A 26,186-nucleotide genomic window follows, 5' to 3' on the forward strand; every position below is an offset into this window, starting at 1 on the left:
CATGCTCCTGAGGAAATTGTATAACTTCTATGCTCATGTATTACAAAAGGAGTAAGCAGTGTACCAGGAACCCATCTAGTACACAACACCCATCCTCCTAGAAGTTAACTCTGTGCTATGAACAGATAACAAGAAGTTTCTGGTGGATCTAGCAGAAACTTCTGCTAACAGAGATTGGCTTCACAGAGCTGCTTAGAAAGAGAAGGAACTCTGCAGTCAGAAAAGACTTTTCTTTGCCTTTCACATGCATACACAGAAATATTTCCAATTTGTGATGACTCTGCTGTGTACAAAGACACTGATTCCCAGAAGACTTCTGCTGAGCACTCAGAAGAGGTACCTCTTGCTGGCAAGGAGATCAGCATGCAATGTGTAGAGCCCACAAAAGCACTCACTTCCACTAGGTGTGCACCAGCATGTCAGCAATTCACTGCATTGTCTTTCTGCAGTACCGTGGGGAAGAGTTTTTAAGTCAGTAACAGCTGTCAATCTCCCTGCAAACTAGCCCCCACCTACCAGTTTGATCAGTTATTCCAAAGCCACAGAAACTGTCCCTGGTAGACCTCCTCTGGATACAGAAAAAGTATTTTTGCTTAGCAGTCAGTCAGTTAACAGTCAAGATACTGTTGGTGAGACTGAGTAGTCAGTGGGGACAAGTGGAAAGATGAAATCAAGGGTAGAATCTCTCAGGAAATACAGAGAGAAATTGGTAAATAACCTTTCATATGAATAGGCCTGAGAGTACTCAAGGCTCAGAGAAATCTGTATTCCAGGAAATCTAACATTATTTAGGATAGAACTTTCTTCAATACTTGTCATACACTTTGCTTTCTGACTGCTCACAGAGTACTGTTAGGCTTAATTCCAATAGTGTATAAAGACTTGCCATGGTCCTTAATGGAGATTCAAATTATTGAAAACAGATCTCGGACTTGAAAGTGAATTTGCTCATTTTTGAAGTTATAATTTCATTTTAGTATTGCACCGTGCAAGTGCGAGCTTGCACTCGCTGACATTTGAACAAAGATGTCAACTTGTTACACATCATTAAATTCTCATCATTATACTGCTGCATTTAGTTGGGAAATATATGTACAAAATGCCTCATATTCTGAAAATTACCTGTATTTACCTAAGCACAAAGCTCAGTGTCTGGACCTCCTAGAATAATTTTGGGCCAGGAGTTAATTTCTGTGGATTTGTTTCACTCATCTGTTAAAACAAAGTACCAATAATCAGGCTGGTTAGATATTTTTTCCAGATATGTTAATGAGGGCTCCAAGCAGGACCTGTTGCTCCTCTTAAAGGGATTAATTTTTATTAAGACTTGTTGGTTTCTCATGCTATATAATTCTAATTCCTGTCCTTAGACAACAGCCTGGATATCCTGCATATCTCTAAGATCCTGCCTGCTACACCTGTCCTAGTAAATAAGAAAATCTTTTCTAATGAGAGCATGGGAAAAATGCTTTTCTCTCCCTGGAGGATTTTCAGAATTTCAGAAGACTCCCTCCTCCTGTATCAGGACAAACCCAAGACTGTTAATATTTCTTTTAGGAATAGAGGGAAGGAATAGAAGATAGTGTTTCTGGCCAGTGGGTAAGGGCCTTTTTCATTTTGACTTCTTGCTCCATCATTTTCCCCACTTTTTAGATATGGGCTTTATCCACTGTTATAGAAACCATTCCAGGCTTCTGCTCTGTGCTTCTCTCTTGTTCTTCTCTGTTGAAGCTGCTTTGTTTTGCATAAATCTTTAAATATTTATTAATGCAAGGTTTTGAACCTGAGTTTCCCACATCAAAGAGAAGCATTTAAATATCATATGATGGCATCAGCCTTTCTCTTGTTCACTCCCCCCATTTTAATTATACAATGTTGATCTGCTTCAACAGAAAAGACTGGGAAAGCCAGCTTGCAATTAGTCAATAAGTGAATGACTCGTATTCAAATGGCTTCTCTGCATCTCAGCCAGCTGCTCTGGGCTGGGGACTCTTGCAGTGCTAATTGCTTCCTCCCTTTCTTTCTCTCTGTTATTCCAACCAGAATTTCCCACCCTGCTTAAAATATTTCTCAAGGAAAATTTTTGTCAAAATAGGAATTTTTCCATGAATTTCCAGATGCAGTTAAATCAATCTTTTCTGGTAAAATTCTCTTAATCTTTGGAAAACGTCTATTGATGCTCAGCAGCCATCACGAGTGTTAGGCACAAGTGGCAATGAGCCCTGGTTCTACTACTGATGAAATCTCAGTCAAGCTATTTCTGTACACATTAGCACTCTTCCCATCCACTGGAACTAGGAAAAATATGGGCTTAAGGTGCAGAACTTCTTGGCTATGTAACCTGAGTGACAGTGTCCCTGCATTAAACCAGAAATGTGCTGCAATTTGTCCCAAGTATTTTAACATTTTAAAACTTGATCTCCTGGAGTTTCATGACTCTATCTCACCTGACATATAAAACTGAGTCATTGTATATATGAATTAATTTCAGAACTTGATCATAAGGTAAGCAATAGTATTTAAGAATGTCATGCTTTTGTTTTAGTTCTATAACTTGCTGAGATCTAATTCATTTTTTTGGACAAGGGTGCTTTGCAGGGTCACCTGAGTTAAAGGCAGGGTTTAGGTTTTGTTTTCTCTAGTTCTCCTCAGGGTGGTCATATTGTTAGAAACTAGCTCCAACACCACATGTGTACAAAATAATTAATTGCAGGGTGTTTCAAAATCTTTCAAAGGAATGCTCTGAATAAATGCTCAATATTAAAACTATGAAGTAAATGTGTTATGAAAAGATTTGTTAGTTCCACACACTGGAACTGTGAAATAAAGAAATACATTTAACAAATGCACAAGAAAGCAAGTAAGAGGAGGAATGGCTGCTTTCAGTGGTTATAAGTATAATCTTCCATTCACTTACAGAAAAATGGCTATTTTTTTATTATCACAACATACTAGCAAGAGTTACAAAACCAAATGCAGTTAGCATAATCCTCTATAAGAGATGTGCCCTTCTCTGTGTTAGATCTTGTCTTTCAGAAGAACTGAAAAATACCATCGGAATTGATCAAACATGACAATCAACTGGCCCCTACCAGGAAATATGATATCTGCCTCTGTTTTGTAAAATTTAAGAAGTCAGTCAATTTAATAGACAGTTGAGTTCAGAGGGAGCCTAGATGTATATCTAGACAAAATAATAAAGTTGAGATACAGAACTAATTTCACAAATGAAAAAAAAATCATTGGAGACTTGTGATTTTGATTCCTCCAGTTAAACCTCTTCAAGAGATTTTTCAGAGAAAAGTACTGAGAACAAACCCCTTTGAAAAATCAAATTTTCCTAGACTGCCTCAGGTTAGGTACATAAAAATAATTGGTACGTTTTAAAAATCCCAGGCAAAAATCCCCAGTGAATTTCAGTTAAAAGCACTTGAATCCGGCTTAACGTCACACGGTTTCAGTTTACTTCCAGTTTAGGGACAGGGCTGGAAGATAAAAACTCCTTTCATGTTTATTCTCTAGTTCTACATATTCATCTAAGAGAAATACTGTTAAAAAGGTCTTTTGAATTAAAAACATTAAGGTCCCTTCCAGGCTAAATTTTCATACAGTTCTGTATCCATCTATGGGCATCCAGATCCAGAACAGTAATAGAAGACAACATCATTACTCTCATTTTTCCAGCAGATACTCCTGAGACTTAGGGAGCCCTATTATCCAAAGACTCAGTACAAACCCAGGCCTGAAAAGCACCTGCAATTTCATCCTAGCCCAGAAAGCCTTTCCATGGTTTAAGTCACTACACTGATATGATATGCTTTATTCATGCTATTAATACAGTAGATAAAATATCTAAGTGATTCTGAGGGGGGTTTGGAAGTAAATGCAACGTTAATAAAATCTTGAAGAAAAAATATGCTTTGGAAGTGACAATATCACACTGGCTAACCATGATGTCAGAACTGAAACATGGATAGAAACAGATAGAAAAAAAGTTAAGGAACTATTCCTGAATATTGCAATATATTATCCTTATCTGATTGTCCTTCTTCAGTTATCAGTGGACAGAAAAAAATAAAACAGTGAGTGATGCTCAGACATGTATTTGCTTTAAAGTAGGTTTGATACATAATTCAATGTAACGTAGGAGTAAGGTGAGATACAGATATTAGAATCAAGTATTTCTTGACAGATCGAACTTCACTTGTCTTTCATTACCTGAGATGTGATAACCATTGTCAACAACTGAGAAATGTATGAAACAATTAACCCCTTTTTGGAAATCACTGTGAAGCAATGGAAATGCCAAAGGAAATGGAGATTCACATCATCTCTCATAAAAAAAAAAACGCCTTGAAAAAGGGAGTCTCACTGAAATGTGTCTCTTTCTGTCTCTGTGAATTATGTATGGGAAAGAGGAGAGAGCAAAGGAAAAGGTGGGCTAAAGAGCACTACAAAATCAAAAACAAAGCTGTAAAATAACTTTGGTTTAGCAGAAAATAACCTGAAAGTATGAGCAAGGATACTGCCTTCTGCTCAAGTGCTGTGTTCAGGGTGAGAGGACTTGTACATTTTCTGTTTTAAAAAGCCTAAAACCAAGGCTTAATCAGAAACATCCCTGAGTTCTGAAGCAACTGTCCATCTCTGAGATGCTTAAGATTATCATGGCCAATGAGAGCAACTGTTCATTAATTGCAATGCACAGGACATGGGTCATAAGCTAGAAAGTGGGCTTATGAAAGAAAAATAGTGACCATTTAATTAAAAGTATGTTTTTTAATTGGAGCAAAGAGAAAAGAGGAAAAATAAGTTGATAGCTTGCTGTTTTGGTTTTTTTTTCCATCAACTACAACATCTTTTTTACAGATATAATCACTCAGGTCTGGAACAGGAAAAGGCACTAGGGAATTATTATTAGCATGGCAATGTCACATGAAAAATTGATTTTCAAGACGAAGAAGTTTTAGGAAGGTTGTTTAGCCTTTACAAAATCAAAGTGTAAAAGAGTATAAAAGAAGTAATCTATTTTTGTAAGTAATCATTTTTATAAAGTCCAAGCACAATTAATTTCAATATACCAGTCTGTTCATGTTCATTGAATAAAATCATTCATGCTTAAATATGGTTATATTTCTCGACTGCAAGAAAAGAAGGCAAATGGAACATGCAGTTGCTCCTTGTGGTGCTGTAACATTCATTTTAGTAACACTCTCCTCTAGATGAAAACAGTATTTTATCACAAAGCCAATGACTGTGTAACATCTTGACTAATATTTGAAATTTACAAGGTAATTTAAGATTCCCATAATATAATCAAGATACATCATTTACAAATTATACAAGGTAGAAAATTAAAATGATTAATCAACAGCCCCTTTTCATACATGACAGCTGGGAGGTGCAGATCTTACATATATGAAATGTATTCTTCCAAAATATGGTTTTCAGCTAACCATGAGAGGGTTTGGACCGAGCACCTGAACAGCAAAGATGCTGAATTTATACTGCCTGTTCCCCAGGAACATCACCCTGAGCTCACCACTATCCAGTTTCCTGGAACTGAACTGTGGAAAGTGCTACTTTGACTGGAGGTTGCAAAATATATTTCAGCAAATTGCTCTGTTTGATCCAAACTGATAAAAACAATAAATAAGCAAAGATGATAATAATTTTTTTAAAAGAGTAATGGGCTTTAATTCCAGTTTAAAAATTTAAAGCAAGAGAAGAAAATTTATCTATGAAATGCTGTCTTGAGTAGCAAAAAATAACATTTCATTTGGGGGGCACTTATTTTGATTAGTAGTCTGCTACAACTGTTATAAATTCAAATTGTTTTATGTGAACCAAGCAGCATGTTTTGGAGAAAAAAGTTGAGATGAAAATCCTGACCAACTTTACCCCTCTGTATTTATGCTTGTTTGGCAAGAGATATCTTCAGCATTAAGACAGTATAAGCAGAGGGATGGGTGAAAAGGGGATCTGAAAAAAAGATGGGTGAAAAATCTGCCAATATCCTGAGGTTTTCCTCCAGCACAGCATTATGCTGGCATAAACAGGCTGTTCACTAAGTGCCCTTGTGGGATTGCAGTTGTAGGACTCTTACTGCAGACTTGCACAGATGCTCCTCTTTCTCCATGGATAGCAAGTGGAAACATACACATCTAAAAGTCACAAAAGGATCCTGGCACCACTGGATTTCGTGGAAACTTTCCTAAAAGATGCAGGGCAGTATTTCTTAAAAATTATCAGTAATTCTGATTGGTTTTGATAAGTAAAACTTGCGCAATATTGAGATATTGGAGCAACGGATATCCCAAGAGCAGCATAAATTAATGGACAGATGAATAAGGAAGGTGAAGGAAAGAAGTCTTTCCTGGCAACAGTTTATGGAATAGTGTTTACAAAAATTTTCATTTTTGTTAGTCCTGGCAAACAAATGAGAGAAGCTTTCATTGTGAAAAATATGCCTACATTTTGCAGAATTCACTGGAATCTGTATGGTTGGGGTTGTGAAGGACTCCAGCATCTGCAACTGGGGGACATATATCCTAAATCTAAAATACCAGAAGAACTGACTTCACTACCAGCCTCTGCTAATGCTGCACCCTTTGAAACAGAAATATTGAAAAATTAAATGTAACAAACAAACAAAAACAAAACAAAAAAACCCCAAACAAAAAAACACCTACCCTCACCAAACCAAACCTAAAAGAAACCCCCGGCCAACCTCTGCATGTTTTTTAAGATGAAAGAGTGCTTAAATGTAATACTCTGTAGTGAAAAACACTTGGTTTTACAAAAAAATTCAGCTTTTTGCCTGTGAAGGAATGGTAGTCTACACAAGACTGACAAATGAGTGTCCTTCTTCAGCTTAATTCTTTTCCCCAAACCTCAGTTTTACATCCTAAGCTCCTCTGAATATCCAACCTGCAACTAATCTTGATCTTAAATTTGGTGGCAAGCCTGTCCCTGGGCACAGGGCAGTGGCAGTGACAAAGTGGTGATCAGAATGATGGTTTGCCTTCTGCAGGAATGAAGGAAATTAACAGCAAAGGAATCAGCACTGAAGCTGTATAGAAGACAGATCAGGCTCTTCTTTCTGTATCATTAAAGATCGAAGGAAAGAACTCAAATGTCAACAACTTTACAAGTACATGCTTAATGCTCTGAACAGCCGGGAAAATGGGAGCAAGTCAGACTAGGAGAGCATGCAGGGAACATCACATTACCAGGATCCTGTATTTTACTTTTGCAGGTCACCTTAAAGCTATGTAGTGTCAAGGATTTAAAGCTCTTAAGGAGATTAAGAGTTCAAGAGCTGTGAACAAACAAATTTAGGCTACTAAAATCACAATTCTAAATTTTAAAATGTGCATGAGATGATTATGAGTATGAGTTAGTGATTTTTAATTATTTTGTGCAAGTCTTGCATATTCATAAGTCTGCCTGGAGAAACACATGCTGCATTCTGATGAAGAATGCCATTACCTCTCACTCTTAACACAGCCTCAGCATAGCACAAGACAAGGTTTCAGGGGCAGGACATGACACTGCAGCAGACTCACAGTTTCAAACACTCACAGTGACACTGGGGACTGATCCTTCCCACAGCCTCAGTTCTAACCACATATGGCACCTTTTGCTGCCCAGTCTGCTTCACCTCTGTCCTCCCCAGGGCTGGTAAGCTTTCATCTGCCCCAGTTCCTCATACCCAGCATGGCATGGGGAATGGCTGGAGCCAAACCATGCTTCTGATTCCCCAAACCATGCTTCTGCTTCCCCATCTCAGCCAGCCTCTGCCAAATATCAGAGCTGGGGCATCCAAGGCTTCCAGGAGAGGGGCAAGGGAGGGAGGAGGTATGAGCTGTAGCACAGGGATCCCACACTCAGCTGGAAGTTGGAAGGCATTTAGGCTTTATTACCATGCCCAGGACAACCAGAAGGTGAAGTCCCCCATAGCTGGATCCTGATTCTCCCCAGACAGCTCAAAGTGGTGGAGAGCACACACCTAGGGAGGAAGGACACACCTTCCCCACAGATATCTCTGTCAGATAATCTGGTTGTGTCCTTTCACCTTTCTTTCTTAGTGGCAGTATCATGAAACATTTGGGTGATAACTTTCAGCACTGCTTGGATCAATATAACTCATTTATTAATAAGATGTATCATCAATGTGAAGCAGCATTCACACAAACCTCCCCTCCCAGTTCAATTTTATTAATGCATAATACCTGTGGTATTATGAAAAAATATTCTTGAAATTTGAAAATTGGCAATTTTTTTACTCCCATATTTTTATCCTAGTCAAAAACTGAGGACTCATTTCTGGTATGACTCTAATAAAGCATTTTTTTCCAATATTTTGAAGTGCAAGGGTCTGAAACACCATTGTCTGTCTGAGAGAACAATTGTGTCTCCCTAATATGAGTAGCCTACTTCTCAATTAGCCTGTAAAAATAAACCTGCCTTTCCAGACATTAGTCACCAGACTCTCAGATGTTTTGCTTGCAACTAGAAATGGATTCATTAAAAAAACAGAAGTAGCTGATATCAAACAGGGATTCTGTTGAAGGGCAGTATTTTTATGAAAAATGTATAAGCTGATACGTACAAGAAAGGAAGGCAGCAGAGGGCTGTGCATGTGTAACCAGGGTCAGTATTTGAATCAGGATGAGTATTTGAAGGCATACACAGAATTACCTATGCTCTACTGCTGCTGCCACAAAAGAGTAAAGAACAAGACTGGCTTATCTATCTGTTTATACAAAGCAAATGAGACATACTTCAGCCCTAAATAATCAATTTATCTTTTCATAAAATTTTACTGGAGCAAAAAAAAAACAACCTTGCAGCATGACCTACTAGCAGTATGCACATCACCTTGCTATAAATATGCAGTTTCTCAGATAATGAAGCCCTAACCATTTAAAGGTTTTTCAAATTAAAATCAGCAACAAATGAAGCTTAAACTTAATTTTGAAAGCTACAAGTATTCATCATAAGAAAATAATAAAAGTATGTGGTACCAGTATCATCTTTCTGTCAGATGCTAGTGAACACCTAGAGAAAGGGATATTCCTCTTTACTTCACCACTTTTTCACAGTTACTGGCAGTGAACAACTTTGCACTCTTGTGAAGCTGGAAAGAGCATCTAATAGATGCTGTTAAAAGCCAGACAGACAACAATAAACACTCATGAATTTGTCTACTCCAATTTTTAGCATTTTGACAGAATTTGGCCTCCCAACATCCTTTGACAAAATATCTCTGTCCCATCACTGAATTGTGCTGTATAAAAAGAGAAATACCTTTGTGCCTGGTCATAGTGATTTTCACATTCACGTGCCCTGAGGACAAATAATCAAACCATTCCCTCACCATTTCCCCCAAGTCTTTCATGACTTCAGAGTTACCTCTTTAACTTTTCCTACTGTAGAAAAAAAACTGCTATCAGCAAATCCTAGAATTTCTCAGAAATAAAATCAATAAGAAGACGCAATAGGAACTCTAGGCTAGTAATGTAATGGTCAACAGTGTAAGAGGTGATTAGTAGATCTAAACAAACCTTAGGCATTTGATATCTAGAGTTGTCTAAGAGATCAACTGCTGATGCTGTTGTTGTTCCTATATTGTAACTTCAGACTAAGGCCATTTGGAGTGCATGGGGCAGGCCAGCCACAGCCTTTTATATTATCTCTTCTGAAAGCAGGCTAGGAGATCTGACGGCCTTACTGGTACTACTGAGAAAGGATTTCTAGCATTACCCACCTTCTCTCTCACTCAAGGATATTAATGTGCTTTTCAGGAGAGGAAGGATTAGTATGTTTGTGAAAGGAAACTCTGTCACTGTGCTAATCTCAGGCAAAGCAGATACAGTGGCTGTCATGCTCAGGACATGAAACATCTCTATGGTCATAAAGTAGTCTTATGCTCAAAGCAGCTTGCACATCCTTTGAGGTGCTCTGTGGCAGCAATGAGCTAAATACACCAAGCTTTGAGCAATTCTGTTGAGCAAAACTTCTATGAATAGCATGGTGGAACAGCTAAATGGAAAGGTGTGGGATTCACATTCTCTGAACCTGAGAGAAGCAGAGAGAGAAGCAGAGGAGAGAATGATCAAAACAATTCTTATCTCATTTGCTGCTCCTGTGTTTGTGCACAAGTGGAATGCATTATGGAAGATGGTTTCACTGAAGGGATTTGGTAACTGGATTCTGGTGTGAGTGTTTTGTTTTCTTGACCTTCTTGACTTCTGCAAGCTGTGTCCTGACAGTTGGTCAGGAGACAGTCACGAGATTTTTGTTGAGTTTTTTGTTCAGTTTCAGTTTAGATATAGTGTAATATAGTGTAGAATAATATAGTATAGTAAAGTACTTATTTAGCCTTCTGAATCAATGGAGTCAGATGCATCATTCTTCCCAGACACTGGGGTCACCTTGCTTTTCCCATAGAAAGGGGAAAGGATGGCTGCACCTCAGCTGGCAGGTCAGGGAGAGGCCCTGAAGAGCACAAGAGCTGGGGCTGGCACAGTGGCAGCTGAGCAGATTAGGGGCCAGAAGAACACCATCCTCCCAGGCTTCCTGAAGGACACAGCTGAGCCATTGCTCCTGGTGAGCAGGCCATTAAAATAACCCCAGTGTCCCCAGCGAACAAGCAGCTCTCGATTTCTCTTTGTCTCAGAGGTACTGGGATGGAGGTGTCCCAAAGGAGCTTTATCCTAACATCAAATCCTGCCCAAAGCTCTGAGCTAGTGATAGCAAACACTGGCCAAGACTTCCCTGGCGTGCTTTAGCAGCTGTAACACACTAACAGAGCAACAACTACCCATAAACACACCGAAGTGTCTGGTCCCAAGAGCTGTGGTTTCCTCCAGTATTACCACAAGGAGGGCTGGTTTTTTTCATGGAATCCTGTAAAGCACTCCCACTGAGCAATTTCAAAATTGTTGGGAGAACATGAAAACCATGCTTAATTTAGGGTAACTAATTTCGATTTGGTAAGGGAGACAAAACATTTTTTATTGCAAAACATAATTAATTATGTCAGGTGCATATACATGATACACATGTATTTACACATTACAAAATGCGTATAAAATCTAGCTGGGAGAAAACATGTTTTTGGTAAACTAAAAATGCAGATCTAAATTTTAACAGAATGAATGTTAGATGAGATCCCTGGTACAGAAGGGCTAAATACATATTTTTCGTGTGAGACTAAGTTCACACTTTTCAAGTAACCACTGTCTAATAACACATCTTCTAAAATATTTGCATTTAGACACACTTAATACCTATTTCTGCCCTTGTGATGCCTTGAATATCACAAACAACTTATAATTAGGCCCCTGAAGATAATATTTCTAATTTTTTTAAACAAATGTATTCTTTTGCCTAAGATTTGACTCTGCTAAGTTCTCTGAGAGTACTAAAATTTAAAATACACATATTTTATTATCTGCACCATGTAGCCATTTTCACATGGCAGTATGTTAGCCCATAAACTATCAAACACAATTTTAAGGTAGAATTTTAAATAAGTAGAATTTTAAGGTAATCTTTCTGTTTAAAGTATGTAGTTCATTGCAACGACTACATTTATTACAAGATTTTACAACCAGGAAAGAATTTCTGTGAGTGCCCAATTTTCAATTTACACAGTAAAAAATACAACTGGAAAGAAACCAAAGGCCTTAGTAAGTTGATTATATGTCAGCCAATGTGAGGCTTTGTTACTTTATAAGAGACTGAAATGAGATTGTCTAGAAATTGCCTTCCCTATTTTTTCCAATCTCAGCAGAAAAATGAAAAAAAAAGAATATGAAAAACTGGTTAGACTTCCATTTTTAATATCACAGGATGGTGTAAGCCACACACTAAAGTGTCCTGTAGACACAAAGGCATGAAAATGATGGATTTTCTTTAAGATGCACAAGACTTCCAATTTTCTCACTACAGCATTCAGCTGCTTTACAAGGTTGTAGCTATGCCTAATCCTGATCTGTTTTAGTGACAGCAAAGTTTCATTCTTTTATTTTAATTTAAAATGGTAACACTTGTTTCTAAACTTACACAGTAAGCAGCTCTGAGCTAATTCTGGGTCTCTGTAAGCATGTTCAGTGCACTATCAACACAGAGATATGAAAATTGGGAAGAATGTAGAGGTCATTTAATTAATTGGCATCCCCTATGCCCACCCTCCAGTATGGAATGGTCCTCATTACCAGGGCTGTGCTTTGTTTCATTTTAAATGGTCCCAGGGATGGGATTTAGTGCTCTATCAGCTATTCCCCTGTGAGGGAACCAGACCCCTGATTTGGATTACAGTCAGCAGCACTTATAGGAGCCTCTGCTTCATTTCAGAGGATTAAAACTCGGTTTCAAAGATAATGAGAAAGAGCCCTTCAAAATGTTTCTCATACTGATGACTTGCATAGCAAAGCTGTAGAAGCCTGTATTTATTTGTCTTGGGATGGAACCATGGAGACAGCAGGCAAATTGAAGGAAGCTCACAAGAAATGCAATGTACAAATTATTTGGAGGCAATCCTCTTATTTGCAAAAGAGAAACAGAGAAAACACTCCTCAGATCCCCTAATCCAGACAAACATAGTCACACAAAATATTTTTTTTTGTTTTTTGTCCTCTCTGCCCTTGTTTCAGACTATGAATTCTCCTTGTAATGTCAGGAGGAAATTTCATTTCTCCCCAAAAGGTCATGGAACAAGTGGTTCTGGTAAGGAACAGGACGTAAAAATTTCACAGCGGACTCTGAAATTTGGTCTGTCAGAATCACCCAAGGTCGGGAGAAATACTCCTGGTTCCATGCTACCCTGCCCATTTTATTTAAATATATCAGATTTTCAGCCTTCTACCACCTTTTTCAGCACCCACGCCCTTGGAGATGTGAATATCACCTCTTTTCTTTATAACCACAGTGTGTCAGATGATCTCTCCTTGTGCAATTCATTTGGACCCTTAATTATTGCGACAACACTTGTTATTTAGAGAGCTCTTTCATCTTCAAAGCACGTCACAAACATCAATTAACCCAAATCTAGATTAATTAATGTGACAATTAATTTGCTATATATCCAGCAATTCACTGGAGTTCACTTCAATGGAGAACAAACTAGTGGCTATGAAAGTCACTGGAATGAGTTCTCTTGACTCCAACAGATATGGGATCAAGCTCATTTCTTGAGTCTGTTTCTCTCCCCTAAATCTTGACTGCAACATAGTATTTTCTTCCCCAGCATCTTCAGCTGCTTTATCAAGAATACAACTAAGGAACAGCAGGAGGAAAAAAAAACAAAACAAAACTGTAAGCTGAGATCACACACACATAGAGTTAATCAGTTTTGTTTAAAGGGTCATCTTAAATCTTACACTCCACCTGCATCGAGTTTATGAAGATTGATCAGGTCAGTCCTTGACACACTCAGACAAGTCAGGGTTCCAAACACACTGCTACAATTAATGAATTCAGGAGCCACTCATATCATAAGCCAATTGTAGATTAACCCAAACAGACAACAGGGAGAGTGGTTGCAGCAAATTCCCCACAGTCACTGTAAGCCTTATGAAATAGGCGCCTAAAGTTTTTAATAATCATTGTAGTGCCTGTGGTAGCACTTCTCTCTCTCAGGTAGAGAAAGCAAGGGAAATATGAAAGAAGCAGAAAAGAAACATTTACTTGAAATGAAGGTTTGATGGTATTTATGCAAGAAGGTCTCAGACACTGCCTTTCACAGTGTGTTGTTCAATTTTATAATAACCCTCAAAATAATGCACCATTCTCTCTGAAGACTGTATTAAAACTCCTATGCTCAAACAGAATGCACTTAAACAAATATTTCTCTTAGCTTATTAAATATATACCTCATCCTAATATTTAAGCCTAATTTTTTTTTCTTTTCAGCACCAAGAAGGAACTTTTTATTATCCGAAGTTATCAGCTGCACACTTAGCTCTAGAAGAACTTTGCTGAAAATTCACAACACGATAACATCCTTGAAGTGGCTAATAAATAAATAAATAAATATTATTCAGTCTATAAAGAAAGAGCGGCATTCTCCAAGAGTGAGACAATTATTCTACAGATTCCAGGGAAATGCTTTGACCTAATGAAAAGGAAGCAACTTACTGGAAAAGAAATTTGAAAGTATCTTTTGATTCATACTAAAGGCATGTAAAGGTTGAGTCCCCTTCTTTGTTTTTGAACATTTTCGACAAGAAGGACTCCATTTGCAAACACCTCTTCAATAACACCAGGGTAAGCAAGCAGGGAATGATTGGCTCCACTGGCATTAATTTGGTGAGTAAATTGAAGGGAAAATGTAGAACTGCTTAGTTAATCAACTATGACTGAAATCACCCAATCAAGAAAATAACCAGCAAATCTAGCCTGTGCTGTAATTTGTTCTTGGTGCCAGTCTCTTTCTACATGAAATTAAAAGCCCAAAGAAAACAGCAACAATATAAGAGCCTTCTTTTAGAGAACAGCATAAAATCATTCAGTTCATGCCTTTCAAATCATCATTTGACACTGCTTGAATTGCCTTTTAAGCCACATGCTTTTCAAAATCCTGCAGAAATTATTGCTGTTGACCACAAACTGTTTCTTTCCATACTAGTGCTTCAAATACTCTGACAGCTAAACTGTGAAAGAATAAAAGCATTAATGAGTTTGTCTGACTATATTATTCCTTATTTTTAAGCTTTACTTGGTCTCCTTCACAGGCTCTGCTCAGTTACTTTCACTAGTGGCTTTCAGAGATACTGAGGGTTTATTTTACAGTTTATAATACACCTTTATAAGCAGAGCTGTAGTCAAGTATTAAAGGTCACTGAAAACTTATTGATCTAGAGAACACAGCAGCAATAATTCAGAGAATATAAAAATATCCGCTGCTATTCACTTTTCCTTAACTCAGAATGGAGCAGACAATCTGTAAGATGCAATTTCTTCCCCTAATGATCCATCATTTTGCATGAAAGAGTCAACACTTCTAAGAAATTAGAAGGAAACACTAGAAGGTTACAAATTAGAAGGTTACAACTGTCTGAAGAAGACCCAACATTCTACCCCCAAAATTGCAATAGCAGACACTGGGGAAGTGATCATTATAATAAGAACAAATTCTCATGCAATGATTTTAATTAATGAAATTAAAATCAAGTGATTATCTATTTGCATCCAGAACAATGTCAAGATCTTTTTTGTAAGCTGTGGAGCTTCTTCTATTAATATTGTAATGAGGTTCACATTATATAATAGTATCAACAAAGCAGAAACAGCACTGCATAGATTACTAATTTAAGCAAAGTGCAGGTCTCTCAAGAAGACCTTGTTAACAGTGACCTACCAAAAAAATGTAGAAAATTCATGGTCTATGAAAATTCACATTGAAAAGTGACTTATTTATCAAGATCTTAATATGGAAATAAATTGAAAATGACCTTTAAAGTCCTGAGTGCACCTTGCTAGGACTAAGAGCATCATGGGTACACTGGGGTTTACAAGCATATGGAAGTAGACTTCTCACCAGAAACCCAAACATTGCCTGTGCTAAGACACAGCTACTCCAACAGGTCAGATGAACGGAGCTGAAGGAGTCAACTGGACATAAAAGAAAATGGAAAAGAATGGCAGGAACGAAGTTTTAACCTCATTAGAAGTGCACAGGAAGAGGCAATCTTCCCATGGTTGCCAAAAGAAAGAAACAGTACTGTCTGGGGGCTTCAGGCTGCAAAGAGCCATTCATACACACACACAGAGGCCTTATAACCCAGTGTATGGAGCAGCCCTGCTAACCACGGCTGCGTGTCCCGCTCACAACTGCACCAATTTCACTGTGATCAGCACCTGTAATCTGGGTCATGCAGGGATGAAGCAGTAAACAAGCTGACAGCAATGATATAATTGCAACAGACAGATTTTTGAAAGGTAGAAAAATATCTAATGGACATGCTTCCTTTGAAAATTTCCCCTATGTAGGTGGAAGATGGAAAGGGCTTTCTATACAGATATGACATGTGCTTCCCACTCTCCTAGCAGCTTATCAGTTCACCTCAGAAACATTTTTATTCCAGATTTTTTTCCTCAGTTCCTACTTTTCCTCGTGAGCAGAACTTCTTTGGAGGAGGTTCTCCATACAACCTCAGCAGGAGATAGAATTATTGTATGTCATATGCCCGATTTGGCCTTTGCCTAACAAGCACCTTGTTAGGAGTTTATTTCCCAAGTATTATAGCACCTAATACCAAAACAAAAAGAGATTATTTTTCTGTATACATTCCCAGGACTTCTATAGAGAAAGAAGAACCCTGCAACTATTAGAATGGGTGGGCAGTAGATGATCCCTACCAGAAAGTAGCCACAATACAATCTTTTATTTCAGATAAAACATTGACAGCAACATAACTCACATGCTGAAACCAGATTTGAATGCCAAAGTTTCATAATTTACAGGACTTTTAGCAGAACAGAGTAGGATAAACCTGCCCTCAGAAGGAGTACAATCCTCACAGATTTGTCAGTAGCCACTTTTGTGATTTGAAAATCTTTACATATCAGAAAAGCAATGCACTACTTTTGGATCTAAGAGGTATTTTGTTCACTTCAATGCATACACTAATTGTCTGTCCTGTTAGCACTGAAAGAAGATATGATTGGCCCTGAAGCGTGACCAGACTTCTTGGATGGTTTCACTGGGAAGAAAAGCTCAGTAGGTCCATAAATCTAATATATACTTCTCATAATAAAACCTAGAGCAGCAATAATTGTAATAAAGTTTTACAAGATGTCCTGAGAGGAATAAAATGTTCATTATTCTCTGCACCACAGCTAAATAAAGCAAAATTAGTTTTTTCTTTAAAAGCCCATAAGGAATTAAAATTAACAGACTTTGTAAAGAATGATAGCAAAAGACTTTCGGCAGACCCAAACAATTGGTTGCTTTGATTTTAGTGACCTTGTTCATCTTATCTTTCTAAACAGACATTTGAAACCAGAAAGTTTCAAATGCTCAGATAGTATAAAGACTGCTTTGTGTGCAAGACTTATGAAGAGCAAACTTCCTGTAAGCTGAATGACTTTCTGTGAGTTGTTAGGGTACTTTTCCCATGTTAATCCTCTTCCCCATTACAAAAAAATCTGACCGCTAAGCTCAATACCCATGTGAATTCAGTGGCAGAGATGAAGGGCCAGGACTTCAGGCTTCCAAACAGCCTACAGAGGTAAACCAAAGGTAGGCACAATTGCAAGGTTTCTGCAGTCGAGAATTTCCACAAGCTGACAGCTCCCTCCGAGCCCTTCCGGTGCCTCTTAAAGCCTTAACTTAGATTATGCTTTCAGAGTATGTTAAAAACTAACAGCAGGAAGAGACACAAAACTACCCAGCCTTATGCAATTACTGCTCACAGTGATCAAACAATCTTGGCAAGAAGCTGGTGCTCAGCAAGGCAGCTGGAATACACTAAATCTCCCTCACATTAAATAAGACACAGGGAACTCTTCCAACACTTAGAAGTAACATATTGCTATATACTTTATGAAGTGAAACAAAGCAACTGAAGTCAAAATTTCCAAAATATGGTAATTCAAAGAGTGGAATGCTTAGTCAATCAGAGTAAATCAAAGTATAAACATTCCTACAGTGCTACACTGGTCACAGACACCTCATCTCTCTAATTCTTATTATTTTCACTCTTCTGTCCTAGCTACCATCCAATTCCTCGGTTATAGATCATCTAGAAAAGAAGTAAATAATTATCTGACAAGTATTATATGCTATCTCTCAAATACAAGTGATTTGGGGGGCTGCTCTACCATAACAGTCTTATCTTACACTCACCAAAAGTTAAAAAAGGTCTGAATTTGAAATAAGGATCAAGCTTTTTTAATATTTTACAGCCATAATTAGTTTTAAAATATTCCTGTACTCATGAATGATCTGATGCACATCTTAGTACTTTTAGCTTTTCTGCAAATGGCTGAACTGTAGCCTCAGGCAAATACTCAGATATCTAAAGCGGGGCTGCAAACATTTGCATACACAAAAGAAAATAATGAAAAGTTCTCCCAAAAAGAGGGAAAAAAAGACTGTCTTGAAAATTCCCAGTAGTTTCACGAGACCTGTCTTGCTCTGGTTTTCTTCTTCAGCCATTCTTTCACTGACTTTCCCCGCATCTTCTCTACAGGCAGTCCTAAGGGACGACTCTTATTCCTCTTCACTTCTCCCTTTTCAGCCTGTCTTTTGGCAGCTTGTCTGCAAACAATTTTGACTACTGTCTCTGCTCATAGCTCAAAAGATCACCTTTATTCCCAGACTCATCTTCTTCTGCCCACACTGACATCTGAGGCTTTCTTATACCTTCTCACCTCGATTTCAGAGATAAGAGCATTTTTCTCCCTGTGAAATATCATTTCTCTACCCTTATGGACTTGCCACTTGTTCTCACATCCTAGACTTCATATTTTGTTTGCTTCTCTTCCTAGGTTTTCTCACCTAAGTGATTTAAAGACCACATGTACACAATGTGATGAAGGCAGTGCTGTGCAAATTCTGCTTTTCATTTTAGTAGCAGAAATCTGATTCATCTCTTGACTCAAATTTTTATGTTATTCCATAATATCAGGGCTAATTTTGTGAATCCAAGCATTCATAAGACTGCTTTTATACCCTTTCTACACAGCTGTGGAAAGGGTAAAAAAGTTACAGTGAAGATGTGCACTGTAACATATCCTCACCATAATTTTATTTTTTCCATCAGCACGATACATCCTGCAGTAAGTTAGGACTGAAAAATGACAAGATCTGTTCTCCAGGGTTTTGCAGCTATAATGATGAAAGAAGAAATGTTTGCAAGGACAAAATAAAATTCTAATAAGTAATTTGATATAGTAAGAAAAAAATAGTCATACTTTTGGGTTCAGTATCTTTCCATGAGGTCTAAAAGTCTGAATAGATACTGTGCACCAGTGCTCTTTGTTTGTTGTTTTTAAATTTAGTATTAGCCTTAAACGTGGTCAGAAGATAAAAACAATTGGATAAAGACTTGATTTAAGCCAAATTAGCCAAAAGAAGATTATTTTTTCTACACAAAGCTCCAGGGTCCCAATTATCTGTCTTTCTGCCGACTAGAAACACTTTCATTACTATGGCATATGTCTTTTTGTGGCCATCCTATTCTTCTAGTATAATAAAAAATCTCCTATTTCAGTGTTTCTTATACAGAAGGCCTCCAGATATAGAAGTGAGGAAATAGTAGTTAAAATTGTGGTAGGGGCTGCCTCTTCCCCTGAGTATACTTTCACCAGTTAAATGATGCTGGATTTAAATTATCCAACTGATTGGGAAAAACAGCTCCATATTTTTTGAGGTTACTGTAAGACATATAGAGCATAATCTACTGATTACAGTGGATTACCACTTCTCTGCATCCTTAATTTGATTATGGTAATCATAATGCAGTTGTGTGATCATCTTTTCCATCAAAGAAGAGGGAAGTGCAGAATAGCAATCTACACTTGAAAAAGAGAGACCAACTTTTGTTTTCTATGAGTAAAACTATTAAAAAAGTAGGAATTACTTCTGACCTTTAGCCTGCGATCCTGGTCTCCACTGCACAGAGAATTTACAGACACTTTAAAGGTCTTCCATGCTGGATTTAAGTTATTCATCACAACCTGTAAGAGAAAAGAAGAAAGAGAACCCTTAACATTTCCACATCTCTCAGCAGAATGCTAACAAGAGCCACAATTCTCAATACAGTACATTCACCAGCAAGAGAAGAAAGCAGAGCTCAGCTGGAGTTTTCAGAACTACATCCAATGAGGTATGAGCCCTTGAGCAACTGGCAGTTTCCAAACTCTTCCTCTGCACAGCCCCCAAAAGGAGCAGGAGTGGGAAGTGGACCCATACATACCCACAGAGGATGCTACAGACATTGCTCCAGCACTGGCACACCTCTGTGGGAGATAACTGACAAGGGAAAGGGTGCAGAATTGAACTGGAAGCAATGGAAGACATGTAGGACTGGGCAATGGGGATGGGCAGCATCAATTTACAGGCACACTGTTTGCCTTGCTAGAAAAATTCTGTGGACTCCACAACAGGTTTATAACCCCTCTCTGTCGAATCCATAACAGATTTATAACCCCTAACACCTGCCACAGCTCCATCCTATAAACCTAAATGCTGTTTTTTAAGACAGTGCCAGTCATTACCATGGAGCAGTAATGTCACTGGTTGATAATAAACAAATGTAAAGCACCCAGATTACAAACCCTGAGAGGATGTGGGGAAGAAGCAACATAGTATTAATGGGAAAATATGATACAGTCTGTAGCCTGGTTTTGGCTAAATCTAGTATTTATATTTCCTGAACTTTCAACAAAGTATCTGCCAGTTTAATTACTTTTGGACCTTTGGCTTCATTTTCCTATACTATAAGGTGCATAAGTCAAGATCTGATACCCATTAGTTAATGACCCCAGAGTGTAACACTAGGAAGTGTATTGGTGATATTTTTGCCTGACATCTGGGAGGAATGATGCATCTGACTCCATTATATCAGAAGGCAAATTATTTACTTTATTATACTATATTATTCTATACTATGTTACACTATATTACATTACATCTAAACTGAATCTGCACAAGCACCCAACTCAATTCAACTGAACTGGCCAGAATCTCATGACTGTCTGCTGACAGACAGAATGCACATGTGCTTGGCCCTGATAGGCCAAGGAAACAAAACACCATCACTTTGGGTAAACAATCTCCATATTGCATTCTACTTTGGCACAACACAGGAGCAGCAAATGAGATAAGAATTTTTTTTTCTTTCTCTGAGGTTCCTTGCTGCGATTCCCAGAAAATCCTTGGGAAGTTGTACCTTGCTTTTCTCTGTGAAGAGAAATGCAGCCACAGGAAGTGTTTTTAAGCGTGTGTTTGCACATCCACATTTAAAACCACTTCCCTTTGTGACATGGGAAGCATAAGCTATGCCTCTGTGTCCTCAGAAAGTGGATTCAACTCTATTCCTTACCTCAGTCCTGTGAACAAGTTGTTGGGTTGCATCATCGTTCACCCGAAAAATCTCCAGAAAAGGATCAGATTTGCTGAAAAAATCCTATAATAAAGTACATGACAAGTTACTCTTGAGGCTTCTATTTATTTGAGCTTTTCAGACACAATGCACTGGGCTCTTCCCTGACTGCTAATGAAAAGGAAGAGCCAGAGTAGTTTTAGTGAGACCTCTTGGTGTTACTCAGCAATACTTCATTCTTGTCCTTGTCTCACAAGGATTCCTGTGGTACTGTTGTTGTTCTCAGTTTGACTATTTAATCATGGCATGCAAAACTGAAAAATGTCATTTTACAACCTCTTGCCTTCTTACACCCAGCCCAGTTTCCTGAGCATTAGCTCTGTCATCCACCTACCTTGTTTTTGTCTCCACATCTGTTTGATCTTTTGACACTACTTTTCTAATGCATTGCACTTTGAAGCATATTCCACACTGGGGTTGAATTTCACACTGCTCACCTACCCTCTCAAAACAGAAATTAATTGGCCAAGACATTGTGCTGCTACCAACTAACACAAGTCCTGTCACAATGGATTAGAGGTGGTTAGAGAAGCAAGCCCTCTTCAGGGCATGGTAACATGGCCCATGCTAAGATGACAAACAGAGCAGTGTAATGCAAGAAATAACTTGATATCTCTAGGCAAATCTGTGACAGACACCGAGGTTCACATTCACACACTGCAGAACACTCTCTCCTAGTCTTGTATCCAGCTAACAACGCTGAACTTTCTTACAGAAACCTAAATTAAGCTGCTTTTCATAGTGCTGCTTCAGTTTGGTCACAGGGTCATTTGTTTCAACATCTCATTTATTCTGGACATGCTGGCTCAGGGGAAGAAGAGTAACTGGCTGCTAACCCAGGAGGAAGAAACCTTCACATTTCTAACTGTGCTATGCTGAAGAAGTAGGGTTTAAAAGCACTAAGTCAATTTCCTATAGTTTCAAGTCCCTTCTTAATTTTCTTCTTCAAAAGAACCACATGATTAACTTAGTGCATATGAATATTATTCTTCTGTATAGGACATATCCAAAACCACAGACCCCATGTCAATTTGGGGAAGTGAAAAAGTCTGTTCAGTATCCAAGGGTTTCTATGATAGTGTAAAAATTACTCTAATAGATATAATTCTACTAATTTCTCCTCACCAAATGTCCACTATACCTATTTTTGATTAGCTGCAAGGCCATTGGTTTCGATACAACTTTGGATAAGATGCTAGCCAAAGTCTGGGCTTGGTAAAATTTATTCTTAGGGCATTTTTACAATTTCACAAGTTCAAAACAAACAAAGAATTCAGGGCTTTGAAAAGGGACACTTGAATTTGAATTCCTGAAGAAGAGAATAAGTCCCTAAGGACCACAAAGCCTTGACCAAGGCTCAAGGAACTGAAAGTCTTGTCATCCTCTAAAAATGGCATAATTTTGTGTTGAGAGTGCTGTTTTTGTTTTGTCATTGATCTGCTTCTTCACTTTCTAGAGAAAACTTAGTGGCCTGTTTAACAGCTGATGAAAAGCATATGAAGATTTATTTGTCAAATCCCTTCATGGGGAGCATGGAATAACAAAGCTGTATGCTTGGTTATTTGTTCCAGCTACATGGTAAACAGGACATTTTATGTCAAACTCTGTAAAACCAGTGCAAAATTCAACTAAATAATTCTAGGGTTTGCCTCAAGGCCCTGATGTAGATTTAGTATCTGGACACCACTCAAAATTTGAAACTTCTAGGATATGGGGGGTTTTGGTAATCAAATTCTGCCAGATTACCAGTGTATAGCACAGAGAACAAGCAGAGAGAGAGGGTGATGGTTTAATCATGGTGACATGAAAATCCAGGGTGCATAGGGTTAAAAAAGATTGAGCTGCCTCTTCTCACGCATAAGCACTCTGATTGAAGCTGGGTAAAAGCTTAATGTTCAGAGTTTGTTTACCAAACACAAATTGATAAGTTATTTGAAAGAAAGTACCTCAAAATGATACATCCAAAGAATGCACCCTGGTGTGCAAAAGAATTCAGAAAGGATGGCAAGATTTCATTTAAGGCTCAATATACAGTATCGTTCCTAGCTGAGTATCATAAAGGTACAACAGCACATCAGCACAAAGGAAATAATTTCTGGTTTTAACTACCAAGATAATACCACATAAAAGGAAAGATTTTAATGCTGGATGGTTGTTGATATTACTCCCCTTCCAACACAAAAACAAGGCCTAATTACTATCAGAATTGAGGTACGAACAAAAAAATCCTTCTGTCTTGGAAATGCTTTGCACTAAGTAGAAATGATAGGCTAAAGAAACATTTGCTTTCACAATTAACTTTTTTTGGTTGTTATGCTGAAATTAATAGCTTTGCATTATCCCCCAAGAATATCCTCTGAAAGAAGAATAGCTGCAATATATGGTGCTATTTTAATAATATTTAAATAATTAATATAATACATTTGCTGATGGTATAATGCACATTGTTCTTTCAGTATGTGCAGCAGTTATACAGTAATAACAAAAGTACATGGCCTAGACTTAAAAAATTTAGATATGTCTCTTTCTAAGCTCCTAGTTTGACACATTTTTTAGTAGATTCATTTTCAGACCCCAACAATTTTTAAAATTCAGGATTGGGGATCAAGTCAAAGGTCCCTTAAAAAAGGGTGAAGCAGCCAAAAGATTAAAATTTTGAATACTATGCAATGGGGCATTTGATGAGGTTTTTTTTGGTAGTATTTTAATACCAATGAACTATATAAAAAAGCAATATTAGCTCATATTTTGCAGATATTTGCTGGATAATTTTTCCCAAAGAATGGTAACTGCTTCTCTCAGAACAGGAGAAGCAGTTTGCCTGCCTCAGTGCTCATAATTTATTATAGCTATCATAAAAAATGTAGCTGCTTGTTATAGTAATTGTGACACAGCTATTAATGCAATAAAACCTTTCCAAAAGTTATTGTTCCACAGTGAAGTGTTCTCAGTGGATCTCTTGAAACAAAGATGTGCCATTTGAGCTGACAGGGCTCCAATAAAACATGAAAAAGCAGTTATACCTTCCAAATAAGCACTGTAATAAAAAAATATAACTGTTATTTCTGCTAAAGTCAGTTAACTAAAGGAAACTTTCATATCCATAATTTTCCAATAATTTTTCACTGAATGCTTCAGCTACTCCAGTAGGAAAAAATATTAGGCTTTGTTCTGTAGCTTCTCTGAAATTCTTGCAGTTTTACGTCAGGAGAGTAAAAGCATGCAACAAACATATCCTCCCTGTTAAATCTTATCAACAAATTCTGTTTAATTTTCCAAAAATGCGTTGTTCAAGTATTTTTCCTTAGTGTAGGAAATACATACAGAGGCTTCCTCTGTTTTTCAGGAGACTCCAAAGCCAGTTTCAACCCTCAGTTTGTTTCTCTGATGTTACATCTGTACTCAGGTGTTCACTTCTTTGAGTGGGGAGAGGCATGCAAAACCATGCCTAGGATTTTACAAAATTGGCTCTTCTCAATTCTTTGATGTTTATTTCCCTTTCTGTGACATCAGAGCACTCATTCTTTTTCACCAATGGCTGAACTGTGAAATTTAAGTAATTTCAAATCTTAATAAAAATAATTACCAATAGTGCCTTGCATCTAATGATGTCAAAGTTCATTATAAGCTGAACACTTTTCTTATAGAGGAAGTAAATCAAGTTTCAGCCAAGTATTGAACTACATCTTTAACTGGAGGAAATTGAAAGACTTCCTTCAATGCAATAGATTTCCAGAGATTTTCATCAGTTGAAGACAGGAGTTTGGATTCAGATAAGACATGATGAGTCACTGCTTGACTTGCACACTGCATCATCCAAGAATTCTTTATTAGATGAAGCCCACCTTGACTAGACATGCTAAAATGGCAAGAATGACAACACTGTTGCAGTATTTCAGACTGATCCTTCTCACCTTATCCCCATAAAGTGTTTCCATCACTGTCTAAAACTGTTGCTCAGACAACACTGACCTGGCTTAGAATTGCACTCTGGGGTATCCTTTTAATTTATACCAACAAGACCTAGAAGAATCATAATATTTAAAGCAAATCACATTTTGCATTTGTGGAAAGCCATAACTAAGTGGAGTCCTATTCCGTTGCTTATGTCCTTTCCTTTTTCCTAGATGTGACAGCATGTGGAATGGGAAGAAACTTGTGTACAAGTTTGGGAATCACCTCTAAAGATATCTATTTAAAGAAAGGCTGTTAAATTTACATTTTGACACCTAAATAAATTATGCAACTCAAAACCACTCAGACTCCAGCAACTCTGAAAGAGGAAAGTAATTTATCTTTCAGATGAGATGCAAATTCAGGTCCTGATCATTTATGATGGTAATGATCCTAAGCACAGTAAAATTTTATAAATTTTATAAAGTTTACTTTGAAGTTATGTGCCAGTACTATTCATCTTTCAGTGTACTTTCTGCTTGCCTGAGATTTTCTGGTAGTTTCAAGTGAAAATATTTTTCATAAGTTACAACCTGATTTTGCAAACCTGATGTATATGTATCCAAAAGTAGTCTCACTGATTTGATTTTAAGCTACACTCACATCAGATGTTTACAAGAACACACTCGGGGCATCACCATCCTAAACCTTGTTATAGTTTCTGTCATTTGCTTCTAATTAGAAGCACCTTCTTATATAAGAAGGGCTATAAACCTCAGAGTATTCTATGCTTGCTATTACACTGAAATGACAGAGACTGGTACAAGCAGACATCAGGTTTTCTTGCGTTGTGAGTTGAGATGCTTATTATATGTAAATTGCTAAACAATAACAGGTAATTTCAGAAAGAGGTATTCCTTATAATGTTGAGTAGTATTTGAGTCAGTGGAAAGCTTTCTTCCTAGAGAGGGAAAAAGTTTTTAATATGCAAGTCTTTTTCTCACATTTGATATACTTTTTGTTGAACAAAACATGTATCATGACTGAGCTGTTATGAAGTTTTCTAGCTGTATTTTAGGAAACTTCAATGATAACATCATTGACTACTCACAGAAAGTTCATTTCTCTAAACACTGCTGATCTGTGGCATTTTACATAATTAAATTGTCTTGG

General features: G+C 37.6%; 1 protein-coding gene across 2 annotated transcripts in view; it reads right to left on the bottom strand.

Annotated features, from left to right (window-relative positions):
- Positions 1 to 26,186, bottom strand: part of CPNE4 (copine 4) — a 229,223-nt gene that overhangs the window by 67,802 nt on the left and 135,235 nt on the right. For both annotated transcript variants that reach the window (XM_030943422.1, XM_030943421.1), the window contains 2 exons: positions 21,060 to 21,143; positions 19,603 to 19,692 (listed from right to left, as the gene is read on the bottom strand). In XM_030943422.1, the coding sequence (XP_030799282.1) occupies positions 19,603 to 19,692; positions 21,060 to 21,143 (174 nt within the window). The remainder of the gene's footprint in view (positions 1 to 19,602; positions 19,693 to 21,059; positions 21,144 to 26,186) is intronic.

The sequence above is a fragment of the Camarhynchus parvulus genome, chromosome 2, assembly GCF_901933205.1.
Source record: "Camarhynchus parvulus chromosome 2, STF_HiC, whole genome shotgun sequence".
Classification (NCBI taxonomy): Eukaryota; Metazoa; Chordata; class Aves; order Passeriformes; family Thraupidae; genus Camarhynchus; species Camarhynchus parvulus.